The sequence below is a fragment of the Bos javanicus genome, chromosome 26 (genome assembly GCF_032452875.1).
Source record: "Bos javanicus breed banteng chromosome 26, ARS-OSU_banteng_1.0, whole genome shotgun sequence".
NCBI classification, from domain to species: domain Eukaryota; kingdom Metazoa; phylum Chordata; class Mammalia; order Artiodactyla; family Bovidae; genus Bos; species Bos javanicus.
In genome coordinates, this window is record NC_083893.1 from 46,182,969 (window position 1) to 46,198,714 (window position 15,746).

The 15,746-nt window shown below is 47.0% G+C and overlaps 1 protein-coding gene across 2 annotated transcripts in view; it reads left to right on the top strand.

Moving 5' to 3' along the window:
- DOCK1 (dedicator of cytokinesis 1) overlaps nt 1-15,746 on the top strand; it is a 560,513-nt gene that overhangs the window by 428,528 nt on the left and 116,239 nt on the right. For both annotated transcript variants that reach the window (XM_061403980.1, XM_061403979.1), the window contains exon 30: nt 13,220-13,298. In XM_061403980.1, coding sequence (XP_061259964.1) covers nt 13,220-13,298 — 79 coding nt within the window. The remainder of the gene's footprint in view (nt 1-13,219; nt 13,299-15,746) is intronic.

Below are 15,746 nucleotides of genomic sequence, written 5' to 3' on the forward strand. Positions count from 1 at the left end.
AAAGAGTCGGACACAACTGAGTGACTTCCACTTTAAAATACATATAGCATCAGTTCAGTTCAGTTCAGTCACTCAGTTGTGTCCAACTCTTTGTGACCTCATGGACTGCAGCACTCCAGGCCTCCCTGTCCATCACCAACTCCTGGAGTTTACCCAAACCCATGTCCATTGAGTCTGTGATGCCATCCAACCATCTCATCCTCTGTCGTCCCCTTCTCCTCCTGCCCTCAATCTTTCCCAGCATCAGGGTCTTTTCAAATGAATCAGCTCTTTGCATCAGGTGGCCAAAGTATTGGAGTTTCAGCTTCAACATCAGTCCTACCAATGAACACCCAGGACTGATCTCCTTTGGGATTGACAGGTTGGATCTCCTTGTAGTCCAAGAGACTCTCAAGAGTCTTCTCCAACACTGCAGTTCAAAAGCATCAATTCTTTGGCGCTCAGCTTTCTTTATAGTCCAACTCTCACATCCATACATGACTTCTGGAAAAACCATAGCTTTGACTAGACGGACCTTTGTTGGCAAAGTAATGTCTCTGCTTTTTAATATGCTGTCTAGGTTGGTCATAACTTCCCTTCCAAGGAGTAAATGTCTTTTAATTTCATGGCTGCAGTCACCATCTGCAGTGATTTTCGAGCCCAGAAAAATAAAGTCTGACACTGTTTCTACTGTTTCCCCCTGTATTTGCCATGAAGTGATGGGACCGGATGCCATGATCTTCATTTTCTGAATGTTGAGTTTTAAGCCAATGTTTTCACTCTCTTCTTTCACTTTCATCAAGAGGCTCTTTAGTTCTTCTTCACTTTCTGCCATAAGGGTGGTGTCATCTGCCTATCTGAGGTTATTGATATTTCTCCCAGTAATCTTGATTCCAGCTTGTGCTTCCTCCAGCCCAGCGTTTCTCATGATGTACTCTGCATATAAGTTAAATAAGCTGGATGACAATATACAGCCTTGACGTACTCCTTTTCCTATTTGGAACCCGTCTGTTGTTCCATGTCCAGTTCTAATTTGCCATTTTTATCATGCAAAAGTGTACAATTTGGTGACATTAATTCTATTCACCATGTTTTGCAGCCATCACCACCACTATTTATTCCCAAGTGTTTCCTCACTAAGGAGAGACTCTTGAGTCCTCATTTCTACCCCTCACTCCCTACTCCCACATACTAGGAACTCAGAAAATACTTCAGTGACAGTTGCATACTCTTACATCCTGGAAAGCCGATCTTCCAGGGCAGTTGGCACCCATGCCCAAGGGACAGGTCAGTGGTCACCCTTCCCTTCTGCTTCCTCTGTCCCTAGCCTCCCCACCAGGGCAGTCCTTGGCACGTCCACCATGGCTGTCCTGATGCCTCCAGCTAGTAATCCCAGGAACAATGGGAGGACCCTGGGAAGGGAGGTAGGAGGCCTCCCGGATGGTTGCTGGGGTGCTTGTGGTGGGGGTCTCTGGGGTTACCCAGGACCCTTGCTTATTCACCATGGTTGATTCTAGAGTGAGGATGTGACTGTCCCTCGCGTGGCCCCGCCACCCGTAGAGATGTCTCTCCCAGTATTTGCTGGTAGGCTTCCCTGATGTGTCTGTGTTGGGGATTTTCCCTCTTTACCCAGATCAGATCAGATCAGATCAGTCGCTCAGTCGTGTCTGACTCTTTGCGACCCCATGAATCACAGCACGCCAGGCCTCCCTGTCCATCACCAACTCCCGGATGCCCGTAAGTCACTCACCACTTACTGTGTGACATTGTGTGATTAATAGGAGAGGCGGGCAGGATTGGCGATGAAGAGGACAGTACGATGAAGGCGATACTGGAGAGTAGAGGGAGAGGGAGGCTGTACATGCCGAAGACTTGACCCTGAAATGAGTTTGTTAGCTGACGTGCTTGGTTTCCCAGAGGCACAAATGGAGGGAACCTGCTGACTGGTTTCCAAATCACTTTTCTCCCAACTCTTGGCAACACCGCCTCCTGGTTTAAAGAGGGAAGCTGTTTTCTCTAAGCTTTGGAAGGGGCTTTTAAACACCTTTTTGTCAACAACTTTTATTTTTTGATGTCAAGAAACAGACATGAGCCCTGGCTCCCTCCTGAAATAGGTGAAGAACTCTCCAAAACCCTGCATGAAGAACAGGTCAGAATTGAAGCCAGCTTTTCAGAAGTTGGCAAAGCTTTCCATTAAGGGCCAGGTACCTCTGCAGGCACCACAGCTCAACACTGAGTTTGTCATGGGAAGACAGCCATGGACAATTTCTCGATGAATGGACGTGGTTGTGTTCTAATAAAACTTTATTTATACCCCCTCATACCCATTAGAATGGCTGCTATCCAAAACCGTCAAGCAAATAAACAACAAAAAAGCCCTCAAGTGTTGGCAAAGATGTGTAGAAATTGGAACCTTGCACTGTTGGCCAGCGTGTAAGATGGTACAATTGCTGTGGAAAACAGGTGGCAGTTGCTCAAAAAGTTAAAAATAGAATTGGCACGTGACCCAGCAATTCCATTTCTGGGTATAGACCCAAAAGAATTGAAAGCAGGGACTTGAAGAGATATTTGTTCAACCGTGTTTATAGCAGCTCTATTCCAGGTGGCCGAAAGGGGGAAGCCACCCTCGTGTCCATCCGTGGATGAGAGATAAATGAAATAAATACAATGTGTCGTTATCCATACAAGTGAATATCGTCCAGCCTTTAATAGGAAGGGCATTCCGACACATGCTGCAACACACATGGACCTTAAGGACCTGATGCTGAGGGAAGAAAGCCAGACGCTAAATGACAAACGCTGTACGATTCCGCTTGTATGAGGTCCTTAGAGCAATCCCATTCATAGAGACAGAGAGGAGAAGGGTGGCTGCCAGCAGCCGGGCACTGGAGGGAGTAGAGTGGCTGTTTGATGGGGACAGAGTTCCCGTTTCGTGAGGAGTTCTGCGGGTGGATGGCCGTGATGGTTGCACCACCCCGTGAATGTACTGAGTGCCCCTGAACTATACGTACACTTAGAAATGGGGAAGGCAGTAAATGCTGTGTTACGTGATCTTCACCACAAGTTTTTTTCAGAAGGCTTTATCAAAATAAGAAATCAAAAAACTTTACAAAATTAAGCCAGGGATTGTGGTTTGGGGACTGTGCTGTGAAGGATAGAGAGATGGTTGTAGACAGTGTGGGGAGAAACCAGGTGAGTGTGGTGAGAAGAAGCTGGAGGAGGCTCCCTGTCCCAGTTACTCCGTCCATGGAGAGACGTGTGTGTGTATATTAGTCAGAACAGTAATCGATGCCATTCACAAGACAGCTGCTACATGACAGACACGGAGCCCTCAGAAAAGACTTGTGATGGACTTTCCTGGCAGTGCAGTGGTTACGACTCTGCCCTTCCAACGCAGGGGTCGAGGGTTCAATCCCTAACTGGGGAACTAAGATCCCACATGCCTCGTGGTGTGGCCAAAAATAAATAAATAAATAATAAATTATTGTTGTTGTTTAGTCACTAAGTCATACCAACTCTTTGCGACCCCATGGACTGTAGCCCGCCAGGCTCCTCTGTTCATGAGATTCTGCAGGCAAGAATACTGGAGTGGGTTGCCATTTCCTTCTCCAGGGGATCTTCCCAACCCAGGAAGCAAACCCACATTACCTGCATTAGCAGGTTGATTCTTTACCACTGAGTCATCAGGGAAGCCCAGATAAATAAATATCGAGGTTAACAGTTTTTAAATGTAGAAAATAAATATATATGTACATTTATAAAAAAGCCCGTGAGATCTGTGTTAATATCCCCTCTTCCATGGAGTGACCCACCCCAAGAATCCAGACCATCAGGAAGGAGGTGCTTCCTGAGCATTAGTGGACACTTTGGAGCAGGGTGAGCTCTGAGGCCGTGATGATCCCTGAACTCTCTCAGGCAGGCACTTATGTTGCTCAGACGAGTTAGAAAAAGAGTTTGACAAGAGAATGTGTTTCAAGCCCTCACCATAAAGTGTCTTAAATGTTAAGGCTTTTAAACCTGGGGAAAATTAACTTAGAAAACATTCTAGAAATAATAGGGGCCAATATGAAAAGGCTACATCCTCTAGGAGTCAGCAGTATGCCATCCTGGAAAAGCCAGGATGGAGCAGTAAAGATCAGTGGCTCCCAGGGGCTCAGTGGGAGGGAGCGGTGAGCTGGCCAAGCACAGAGGGTCTTTAGGGCAGTGACTCTGTTCAATATGATTCGGTCATGGGGGCCGTGGGTCACTGCATGTTGTCCAAAGCCGTAGAGCGTACAGCCCCAAGAGTGAGCCCTAATGAGACTCTGCACTGTGGGTGATGATGATGAATTACTGTGAGTCCAACAGTTTATAATGTGAGCACCGCCCTGATGCGGGATGTCGGTCATGGGGGAGCCAGTGGAGTGGGGAACTCCCTGTACATTTCATTCAGTTTTGCTGTGAGCCTAAAGCTGCCCTTAGAAATAAAGTCTGTCTAAAAATAACGACAACAGTGATAATAATGTGGGAGGGGGTACGAAGTTGGGGAGAAATGAGTCAACCATGCGCAGACAGTAATAATCGATGAAGCTGAGTGAAGAGTACACGGGTCCCTTTTGCTGTCTACTTTTTAAAAGACATTTACTTGTTTATGTATTTGTCTTAGTTGGAGAAGGGAAAGGCTACCCACTCCAGTATTCTGGCCTGGAGAATTCCAGGGACTGTATAGTCCATGGGATCGCAAAGAGCTGGACACGACTGAGCGCCTTTCACAGCTGTCTAGTTGCAGCACACGGGATCTTTGATCTGCATCGCGGCGTGCAGTAGGTATCTTTCTTACTTTTAGCACGTGGGATATTTAGTCGTGGCATGCGAAACTCTTAGTTTCAGCACGTGGGATCTAGTTCTCTGACCGGGGATCAAACCTGGGCAGCCTCCCTTAGGAGTTTGGATTCTTAGCCATTGGACCATCAGAGAAGTCCTTCACTGTCTACTTTTGAATCTGCTGGAAGTTTTCCTCCATGCAGTGTAAAAGGAACACAGTTAGTGGCAAGGTTGTACTTGTATCACGCTGACCGTGGTGATTAACCTTCCTAAGGAAGGCAGTACATGATTGTAACTGGTTGTGACCTTGTTCTAAGCCTACTGGGAGCATGCTTTCTGCCTCTCTGAGCTGTTATTTCCTGGTTTATAAAATATCAGGTAATTCATACCTCACAAGACTTGTGGCATCAAACACCGTGATGTCTGTGAAGTAGCGACATTGTGTGGAACATGCAAGGTGTTCAGAAGATGCTCAAGCCCCAGAAAGTGAGGGGGGCAGTCCAGTGGGAGAGGAAGCAGAGGGCTGTGGTGGGTGCGGCCACTCTCAGGACGTCTGGCCCTCAGCCCGCAGTGGTTCATGGGCAACAGGCACTGTTTTGGTGGGGACTTAGAGAACACACATCCAAAGCACAAGTGCACTGAGCATGTCAGACAAGCCTACCTGGACCCACTGATCTCTGTTCCAGGACACCCCCTCTCCCCCAGCAGGGATGAGACCTTAACGTGGTGCAGATGCTCCCTGGGGATTCTATGATGCCCCGGCCTCATAGACTGAGCCCGCATCTCCCAGAGCTGGCCAAGCAGAAAGGTGCAGAGCGATTTGCATTTTAGTTAAGAATCTAATGGATACTGTAGGCTTATTGATTAGGGAAAGAAACGAAGCAAATCTCATGCATTCAAGGGTGGTTAACCCTTCTGCTTTTCTGGCCCAGTCCCCACTGTAAAGTCTTCAGGAGCTCCATCACCCGCCGCCCAAGGTGCAAACTCTGTACCCTGGCGTCTACAACCTCTCACGGCCCCCGTCAACACTTCCAGCCTCCTTCCCAGACAGTTCTTGTGACACCAGTCTCTCCACTGCTTCCCAAGCCACAAAGACTGCAGGTGCGTCTCACCTAAGCCTTCCACTTTCTGCGCATTGCTCCCCGTCAGGACACACCAGGGTCTTTCTTAGAAGTCAGTTCTCTGTGCTCACATGGTCTTCGTTCTTCACCCAAGATCCCACCAGAGGTAACAACTGTTGCTTTAGACACTGACCTGACGCCCAGCTGCTCGTGGGAGGTGCCAGGAGACTCGTTGACAGGGGGCAGGCACCCGTCCCCTGGGCCTGAAGCCACAGTCTATACCTCTTCCCTCACGTGACCCTAGGTCACCTCTCCTTCCCAGCGTTCCTGAGCGATGCGGAAACCACGTTCAGGCAGATTTCCAGCTGCGACTCCTTGGCTCAGTGTTCTGCAGGGATAGACTGTCTCTGTACTTTTGTTGCCTTTTTTTCCAACCACTTTGGGCAAAACATTTTGTTAAAAGATGCAGTTTTTTCCCCCCCGGAGCGACTGTGGGTCGCCAGAGGTATTTAAGTGCCCTCGGATTGAACTGTACAATCTCATTATACAACTTACAGTCAGTTCAGAGGAGGAACAAGAGAAGCCCCACAGCTTCAGCCGTTGAGACCTGGGGCTTCGCCTTGTACCCGGGATGCTTGGGGCATCTCGCCATAGACGCGTCTCCCTCTGCAGTAATGAGGTCCCTCTTCTTCCTGTTTTATTGGCAGCAAACACTGGGTAACAGAAACACAGAAATGCCTGCAGCCCTGTCATAATAAAGTCATTTTAGGGGCTGTCACTGTGCCAGGAGCTTCCAGTAGTTAAATTGGTGTCTGATTATGTTCTGCTTTCTGAGTTCCCTTCTTCTCAATTAACACACAGTTGTTTAAGATGTGGGACTGTGATGGCTCAGGACACTGCTTTCCAATAGGTCGTTTTGGGGGATGGTCTCCCATGGAGCTCAGGAGGCATCAGGATGCTTTTGTGCTGGGATGCAGAGGGGACGTGGGGGAGAGGCAGGGCCAGTGGGGCATCCTCTGGGAAACGCCTGTGGTTGGAAGGCTTGAACCTCAGCAGCCGCCTCCTCAGAGCCTCTCCCCGCCTCACCCAGCCTTCTCCCCAACACGTGCCAAAGTCAAGGCACAGGGCTTGCTTCCTCTTTGTAGCAAACGCTACTTAATGTTTTGTAGAGTGTCAGGGACGGTCACAGTGCTCAAATGACTGAATTATGTGGCATACATCGTCCTTACCTTTAATCTCAAAGTTAGAAAAACAACAAACAAACAAACCCAAACAGATTCTAAGTTCAAGGAAACTTGAAGGCTCATAGTTTCGTACTTTTATGCGTTGCTTGAAAATAGGAGAATCTCAAAAACCTGAGCAACTTTTGAAGGCCTGGTAACCAAATGTTTACATGGATGTAAAAGAGAGAGAGAGATGTCCAGATAGATGGATATACAGATAGATAGGTGGATGGATGGATGGGTGGATAGATAGGTATATGATAGTTAACAGAATTAGATTAAAACTGTAATTGGATGTGTGTGTGTGTGTGTGGACAACAGTTACTCTCGTATTTGACACCACCAGGAATTACAGCACAGCACCTTGTTTCCAACAAATGAATACTCGCTGTAGTTAAATATCCAGGTAGAAGAAAAGGAAGTCAAGGGAAACTTCCTGGGCTTTCTTGTTTCTTTGTTCGTTTTCCATTGTACGAGCTTTGGGAATGAACGGTCTCGGTCTCTCAGGATTTCTAGATTGTTTAAAGTGAGTGACGTCGTGGGGAGGCTGGTGAAGGTTGTGACTCTGACTTTCTGGGGACAAGAATCACTTACCAAGCAGAGTGAGATAAAGTTCTTTCCTTGGGGCCATTAACAAGACAATTTGCAGTCATTGCCTTGAATAATTTGAATGTCTAGAGACTGTATGCCTAGAACTTAGGGCTTCTGAATCTTTGTAAGATTTGCCCCTGGCTCTCCCTACATTATTTATTTCTTGTGTTTGGTTTTTTACCTTTAAATTTTTTAGATTTTAAATAAAACCTTTTGTAGGTTAAAAATGATCGGAAAGAGCTCTGTGAAAGATGGGCTTGCCCTTTTTCTTAATCATTTTGATCCTGTGGGACAGTATCCATGAAAGCATTTAGTTCTTACACCATTAACTTCATTTTTTAGAAATGACTTCGCGCTCTTGGCTGGGCATGAGACAGGACTTGCTTGGCTCACATTCCCCCACCCTGTCTCTCTTTTCTGGCAGGGGAGCAGCAGCACGCGTCTGCCCTGCTCCCTGCCTTCCCCTCGCCGAGTTCTCTGTCTCCTGCCAGCGTCTCACTCTCCTGTTCCTGAAAGCTGGGAACATTATAAAGAGCAGACATGAGCTCCGTGCCCCGGGTCCTGCTGCTCACGTACAGTGATGATGGATGGGGGCATCAACACCAACCCAGACGACCCCACGTCGTGCTTGTTGTGATCCCTGGGGCTCAGTGGTGAAGAATCCACCTGCCAATCTAGGAGACGCAGTTTCCATCCCTGGGTCGGGAAGATCCCCGGGCAGAGGAAATAGCCATCCTTTCCCCCTCTTGCCTAGAAATCCCATGGACAGAGGAGCCTGGTGGGCTATGGTCCATTGGGTCGCAAAGAGTTGGACACGACGGAGTCAGTGAACAACAGCAGCAGGTTGCCACAAGGTGGCTTCTCTCTCCCCAGGAGAGCAGGCTGTGTGAGCTGTTTGCCTGCGAGGAGTTCCTGGACATATCGCTGACTCTGAGACATCTATCAGTGCAGTCATAAGTGAATGTCCTTAGACCAGAACATTTCTGAATACACACAGAGGCCACCGGTCCTCTCAGATGCCTTGGGGCATCCTGATGTTTACCTTTTACAAGGCAAGGTTCTCTCCGCCCAGGAACTTACTCCAGAAGTGGAGAGGAGCGTGAGGGCAACGCGCAGCCATTGAATGCCAGTGCCTACTGCAAAATTTGGTTTTCAAGAACCTCTAAGAGCTGAACCCACAGAGGAAAATCTCAGAATGCAGGGAGAGCCAGGAGCTACAGGATATTTTGGCCTCCCTGAGCCTTCTTGAAATAGGAGGGAAGGGGGCAGGGCACAATTTTTAAAAGAATGACATAGCCCAAGGGCATAACATAAATCGATTAGAATCAATTGGGTCCAAGATGGCAGACAAGTTAAACTTCAGCTGGACCTGGTTCCTCAATCAGCAAGCTGAATGACACGCCCAGGGATGCCTTGACACTTCCAAGGCACTGTCCAAAGTCCAAAAACTAGGCGGTGGCCCAGTTCCTGAAAATTTCCACCCCTCCCCCAAAATAGTTGGCATAATCCTCCCACTTATGAGCCTGTGAAATTACCCAACCCATAACAACTAACCACACCCCACTCCAAGGCCACCACACTCGCCTCTGCGGTGGCCCACACTCTTGTCTGTGGGATGTGTTTCTCTCTGAACAAATCTACTTCTTACCTATCACTTTGTCTCTCACTGAATTCTGATGTGATGAGACATCAGGAACCTGAGCTTCATTAGGTCCTGAAACCAGGTCTGTGATCTCAGTTGGAAGCCTGTGGGTTTGGGCTATGTTCGCGTTCCAGTCTGAAGTAAACAGTTCCGCTCTGACGTGGGTCAGCCAGCTTATCCATCCAGCATCCATCCACCCACCCACCCATCCGTCCGTGCGCCACCCATATTCATCATGCCCTTCTTTTCCCGTGGCTAATACCTAGTGAACATCTGTGATGTGCCAGATGCCAATTAGGCATTGCAGCCAGTGGCGAATAAACAGGTCCATTCGGGAACAGACTGGAGGGCTTTTCTGTCCTTGAGTGCAATGCCAGCGGTGCCCAGTGTGGACAGGGTCACCAGGGATGCAGAGCGGAGCCCACTTGCAACCCCTTCCCCGTCTCATGTCCCCTCTCCTGGTAGACAGGACTTGCTTGTCAGTTCCCTTGAGCCAGGCTGAAGCCCCTCACTCCCGTCTAGTAGGCATCCTGCTGTGCGATCGCCTGGCTGAGCTGCGATATCTTTCATAATCATTGACTGAAAGCAGATTGTTCTGCAGAAGCTTCTAATGTGATTTTTGTATTTATCTCCCTTAGCTTGATGTGTGTTAGAAATAACTCATGAATTACAACAGACAGGAAATATTCTTTCCAAAAAGTTAGCCTCTGTGTATGTTTCTTTTTGTCTGGTTAGTTGACTTATCTTCAAGTGGACTTGGGGCATCGCTAAGATTTCAATCCCATCAAGTGTGAAGCGTAGGATATAAAGATGGTTCTGTAAAGGTGATGTGGCCTTTGATACCTGTAGCCTGAATGGCTCGCCTTTGTTGACAGCATCAATGATGCTTTTGTTTGATCATCCCTTCAGCTTTGCCCTGATATGCCATGTTATTTGTTTCTTTGTCCTGGCTTTTTAAAAAATTTATAGTCTAAATTATAGAATCTCTCTCAGCACTGCTCTTTCTCAGCTGTCAGTTCATTAAAAAGTTTTTGTTCAGCTTTCATATTCTTTCAGCGTGGCATCTTTTTTTTTTTCCCCAGTCATTTTGAGCAATATCTTTATTTAACTAGCTGAAGTTGTTCCAGGGCTTAATTAGAAGTAGCATATTGCAGCTCTTTGGGTGCTATCTTGAGGCACAGTAATTAGCCCTGTAATAATAATGCATGTCTACGTGAACTTGTTATTGTCATGGAGGGCTGGAGAGAGGGGCTTTCTGAAACCTCATAAAGGCCATGGGGTACTCCAGTGAACAGCCAAGTTCTGAAGCTGGAGGAAAAGTTGAGCAGAAAAAAAAATGTTCAAGGCCATAAGCCCTGTGTTTTTGTATTGTGTGACCGCCCCACTCTCCCCGTGACAGGAAGTCGTTTTACTCCACTGACGCTGGGGGCAGTCTTCAGGTTTCTGGGTAAGTGCAGGGCACACCCACAGATGCTATCTGAGCACAATTGCCAGGGGCCGCCTGGGCCAGGGAGCGTGTCTTCGCTTGAACCAGGCAGCTTGTACTTCTGAGGGCTGAACATGATATGGGCTGAGGCCCAAGACTGGGGGGCTGGTTAGGGTTGCTAGGCGACCTGTCTATACAAGGCTCCCTTCGTGGCTCAGATGGTAAAGTCTGCCTGCAAAGCAGGAGAGCAGGGTTCCATCCCTGGGTGGGGAGGATTCCCTGAAGAAGGGAATGGCAACCCACTCCGGTGTTCTTGCCTGGAGGATTCCATAGACAGAGGAGCCTAGCAGGCTGTAGTCCATGTGGTCGCAAAGAGTTGGACATGACTGAGCAACTAACAGTTTCACTTATTTTTTTTTTTCCATCTTGATTATAGTGGTTTTGTCCTGCTCCTCGATTAATTTGTCAGGATCCTTCAATACCCTGTATTCAGCCTCCTCCCGCCCCGCCGCCCCCACTCAATAAATTACAGCATTCATCCAGGAGAGCTATTTCTCCAGTTTCCCTGGGCATTCTGTAATGGCAGAGTCCAGCCACCCTGTGGCTGATGGATGCCGCTGCCCAGGCCACGCTCCTGGTCCCGGACAAGCCAGCGTCTCCATGCCCCTCTCTGAGCAGGCACTTACAACATCAGATCCGACTTTCTTGGTTTTGTCTTAACATCCTCAGGGAAGGATTCAAGTAACTCCGGCTATGTTTTTCTTCAGCCACGAAGATAGCAAGCTCCAGCACAGGCCACTTGTCACACTCGTTTGGTCGTGGATCCCACCGATGGGTCTCTTAATGAAATGCTGTCTGCACATCCTCTTTCTTGGAGCTTGTGCCAGAGAAACCTGCACAACAGCGAGTGTTGGGCAGGAGGTGGTGGCGGAAGGTGGTGATGGAGACCTCCTTAAAGCCCCAGGTGGCCCTGTCCTCTCCCCGTCCTCCCGGGCTAACTGGCCTTTAGTGGCTCTGGGACTGTCCAGGCTGGGGACCTTCTCCAGGCATGCATAGCTAAAGAGATCCTCTTATCAGCATCAGTTCCTAGTAAGTAACCTAGATTTCTCTTACACTCTGTGGCTGCTTCCTGCTGTCTAAATGGAGGGAGGATAATGAAGTTTATTATCTGTGACCTGATGCTAGCTGCTCTCACATCCTGCCTTTGTGCAGAGGGAGAAGGGTCATTTAAAAAGAAGGATCTGGACTAAGCTTTGTTGTAAACACTCTGCAGAGCCATGAGACAAATCTACTCAATGAAGAAGCTTGGGAAAGGCTGAGCACTGGAGTCACTTAGGACATCCTCGAGTTGCGTATTCCATCATGGAAAAGAAAAAGTCAGAGTGTGGAAGGATGTGATATTTTGTTCTGCGTGCTCACAGTGGTACCACGTCGGTGAATGGATGAATTCACATTCCTGCTGAAACTCTTGGCAAATGACTCTCATCTCTACTAAAGCTTTCTTTATTTAAACAAGTAAACAGTGCCTAAAACTAGCATTTGGTGGACACATGGTACTGAGGTCAACCATACTTCCGAGCTTCCGTGATTTTTCACCTATTGATAGAAAAGATATGTTGCTGGCGCGTCAGTAAATAAAGGAAATGTTGCACCCATCACGTCATCACATTACAGCTGTCCAGGGCGGTGAGCCCTGAGGGAACCCAGGGTGAGAAAGCACGGGACTCTGGCCCCAGAGAGCTGAGGTGCAGATCAAAGGAACGGCTTCCTTGATCCCAGACTCACGTCTTCCTATCTATAGAAAAGCCGATAAATTCCTTAAGTTGGGATAATCAGGTTTCCTTTAAGTAACAGTAATCTTCTGAAGTTCTGAGTGCCTGATCTTTGTTGCAAAAGTACGGTGTATCCCAGCTCCTTCTTTACGTCTTGTGAGCAGTCTCTCAGAGCAATGTGAGATGCTATGTCCCAGGCTTAAGTCCTCAGTTTTTTCTGCCAAATGAAACATGATTCTCACCTTTTTCAGATTGTTCTGCATTTTTTTCCAGTCTACATACCAAATCAATCCAAGCCAGATCGTGTGTAACAGCACTTTTGAATGCTTAACTTTAAAAAGCCAGCTAAGCAAAGACCAATTTTATAAGATAACATGAATATATTGTGACTCGAGAATAAGATTTAATTTGCACCTCTTCTTTTTTTTAAAAAAAAAAAAAAGTGGGTTTTTTTTTTTTGTGATACTTTTCATATGTTACTTTCAGACTGTGTTATTTTGGTGTGTTTCTTTTCTTCTGCATGTGCTAGTTTCCTTGATTAATTTGAAGAACATCTGCATATAATTCTCTGGGCTTTGCATTGGCAAAACTTCGCAGCTTTTCACAGGACTTAGAGAGTTCACTTGCCAGACAGTCTCAGATTGTAGCTAATCGAAATGCCGAACCTCCAAAGGTACCAGAGCAGAAGTGTGTAATTATGTAATTTTCTCTTGATCTTTCAGAGTCTTCCTGCGAGCGATTAATCAGTATGCAGATATGCTGAACAAAAAATTTCTGGATCAAGCCAACTTTGAGCTGCAGGTGAGAGAAGGGGTAGACACGACCTTTGTTGGGAAATCATGTTAAAACAAATTGCTGGTCTGAGCCCATATCTTATATTTCTAATCCTTAAACTTAATCGGTTTCCCATTTAAGGTGTGGAAATGGAATTTACAATACGTGCTACTAGAACCCGAGGATTGAAAATGATGCCTTTGGGGTATTTGCTCAATTTAGCGAGAAAGGAGATGGAGCTGTTTCAGAGAGAAAGTCTTGAATCAGAGTGACAAGTTAGGGACTCTCTGAGCAGGGAGGCGGCCGCGTCTCAGTCGGCCTGGCTGCCAAGATTGTCTCAGGCCATCCTGATGTGATGAGAATCAGCCCGGGAGGCACTGTGGGTCTGCATCGCTGAGCCCAGCTCGCGTGTAGAACTCGATTTTCCCCTGATATATTCCCCGCCGGCTTTGTGCTGCCTGAGGTGGCCCTTACCAGGCACAAGGTCCCAGCCCCTCAACAGCCCTTGGCTGTGGTGAGCCGATCCTCCCATCCAGGCCCTCCTCCTCCGGTGCTTGTGGATCGCGTGTATGTGCATGTGCCTGTGTGTGTGATTTAACTGATTGATTTTTGCCTGGCATGATTTCTTACTATGCATCTACTATTTGGGACTCTCATTCCCACCAAACTTCAGGTATATTTCTGCTAATCATGGTTTTGTTATTATTTGTTTCATTTACTAAAGTTTGCAAATCAAAGCATCCAGGGGCAAACAGGTTTTTAGTTTCCTGGGTAGGACTGTTCATGGAGAAAGAACCTGAACCACTTTAGGTACACCCAGAGGGTGGTCCTACTCAAACCTAGGTCAACAGATAACAAAAATTAACAGATAACAAAAATTAGACACCCATCTACTTTCCCATTTGCCTTGTCTTCTGACGACTTAGAGCTAAAGGTGATACTTGGTTATTAGATTAAGTTCTTTGGTGCCTGTGCCCTTAGATCATTTTTTTAATTTTAATTTTTTAAAATTTTTTATTGCATACTGGGATGTAGCCAGTTAACAAACAATATTGTGATAATTTCAGGTAAACAGCAAAGGGACTCAGCTGTACAGATTAATGTGTCCGTTCTCTCCCAAACCCCCTCCCATCCCGGCTGCCACATGGCATTGAGTAGAGTTCCCTGTGCTGCATACAGGAGGTCCTTGTTGGTTATCCAGTTTAAATATAGCTGCTGCTGCTGCTGCTAAGTCACTTCAGTCGTGTCTGACTCTGTGTGACCCCATAGACGGCAAGCCACCAGGCTCCCCTGTCCCTGGGATTTTCCAGGCAAGAACACTGGAGTGGGTTGCCATTTCCTTCTCCATTAAATATAGCAGTGTGTACCTATTCATCCCAAACTCCCCCTTCCCCCTATCCTCTCCTCAGCAACCATAAGCTCATTCTCGAAAGCTTGAGTCTTATTTCTGTTTTTTAAGTAACTGCATTTGTATCATTTTATTAAATTAAAAATGTTTCATCAGCATTATAGAATATAAGTATGTAGTAATATATCAGGTACTGTGTACGTAAAAATGTTACTATTTTTCAGTTTAAAATTTTTTATTATTTTCTCTGCTTAATGTTTGTTATCACATCCTAAAACACAGATACATTCTTGTGAAATATTTATGCAGTGTAAGTCAGCCCATTGAATAAAATAGGAAAGCTCCCTTCCCATTTTTTCACCTTTTTCTCCCTCTGCTGGGTAGCTTTTTTTTTTTTTAATGTCAACAAATATTTATTCATTGCTTAGTATTTACCAAATAGTATGTTTTTAAACTTGGGGGAGACCTGGGTTTGATCCCTGGGGTGGGAAGATCCCTGGAGAAGGAAATGGCAATCCACTCCAGTACCCTTGCCTGGAAAATTCCGTGGATGGAGGAACCTGGTAGGCTACAGTCCATGGGATCGCAGAGAGCTGGACACGACTGAGTGACCTCACTTTGTATAGTTGCTTTGCAATGTTATGTTGGTTTCTGCTGTACAATGAAGTGCCTCAGCTGTGTGCTGTGTGCGAAGTCCCTTCGGTCATGTCCAACACTTTATGACCCCGTGGACTATAGCCCACCAGGCTCCTCTGTTCATGGGATTCTCCAGGCCGGAATACTGGCGTGGTTTGCCATGCCCTCCTCCAGGGAACTTTCTAACCCAGGGATCGAACCCGTGTCTCTTACATCTCCTGTGCTGGCACGTGGGTTCTTTTCCAGTAGTCCCGCGCGGGAAGGCCAGCTGGATGTTGTTGTTCAGCCGCTAAGTCATGTCCACCTGCAGCCCGCCAGGCCTCCCTGTCCGTCACCATCTCCTGAGTGAGCTTGCTCAAACTCATGTCCATTGTGTCAGTGATGCCATCCAACCATCTCATCCTTTGTTGTCTCCTTCTCCTCCTGCCTTCAATCTTTCTCGGCATCAGGGTCTTTTCCAATGAGTCGTCTCTTTGCATCGGTTGGCTAAA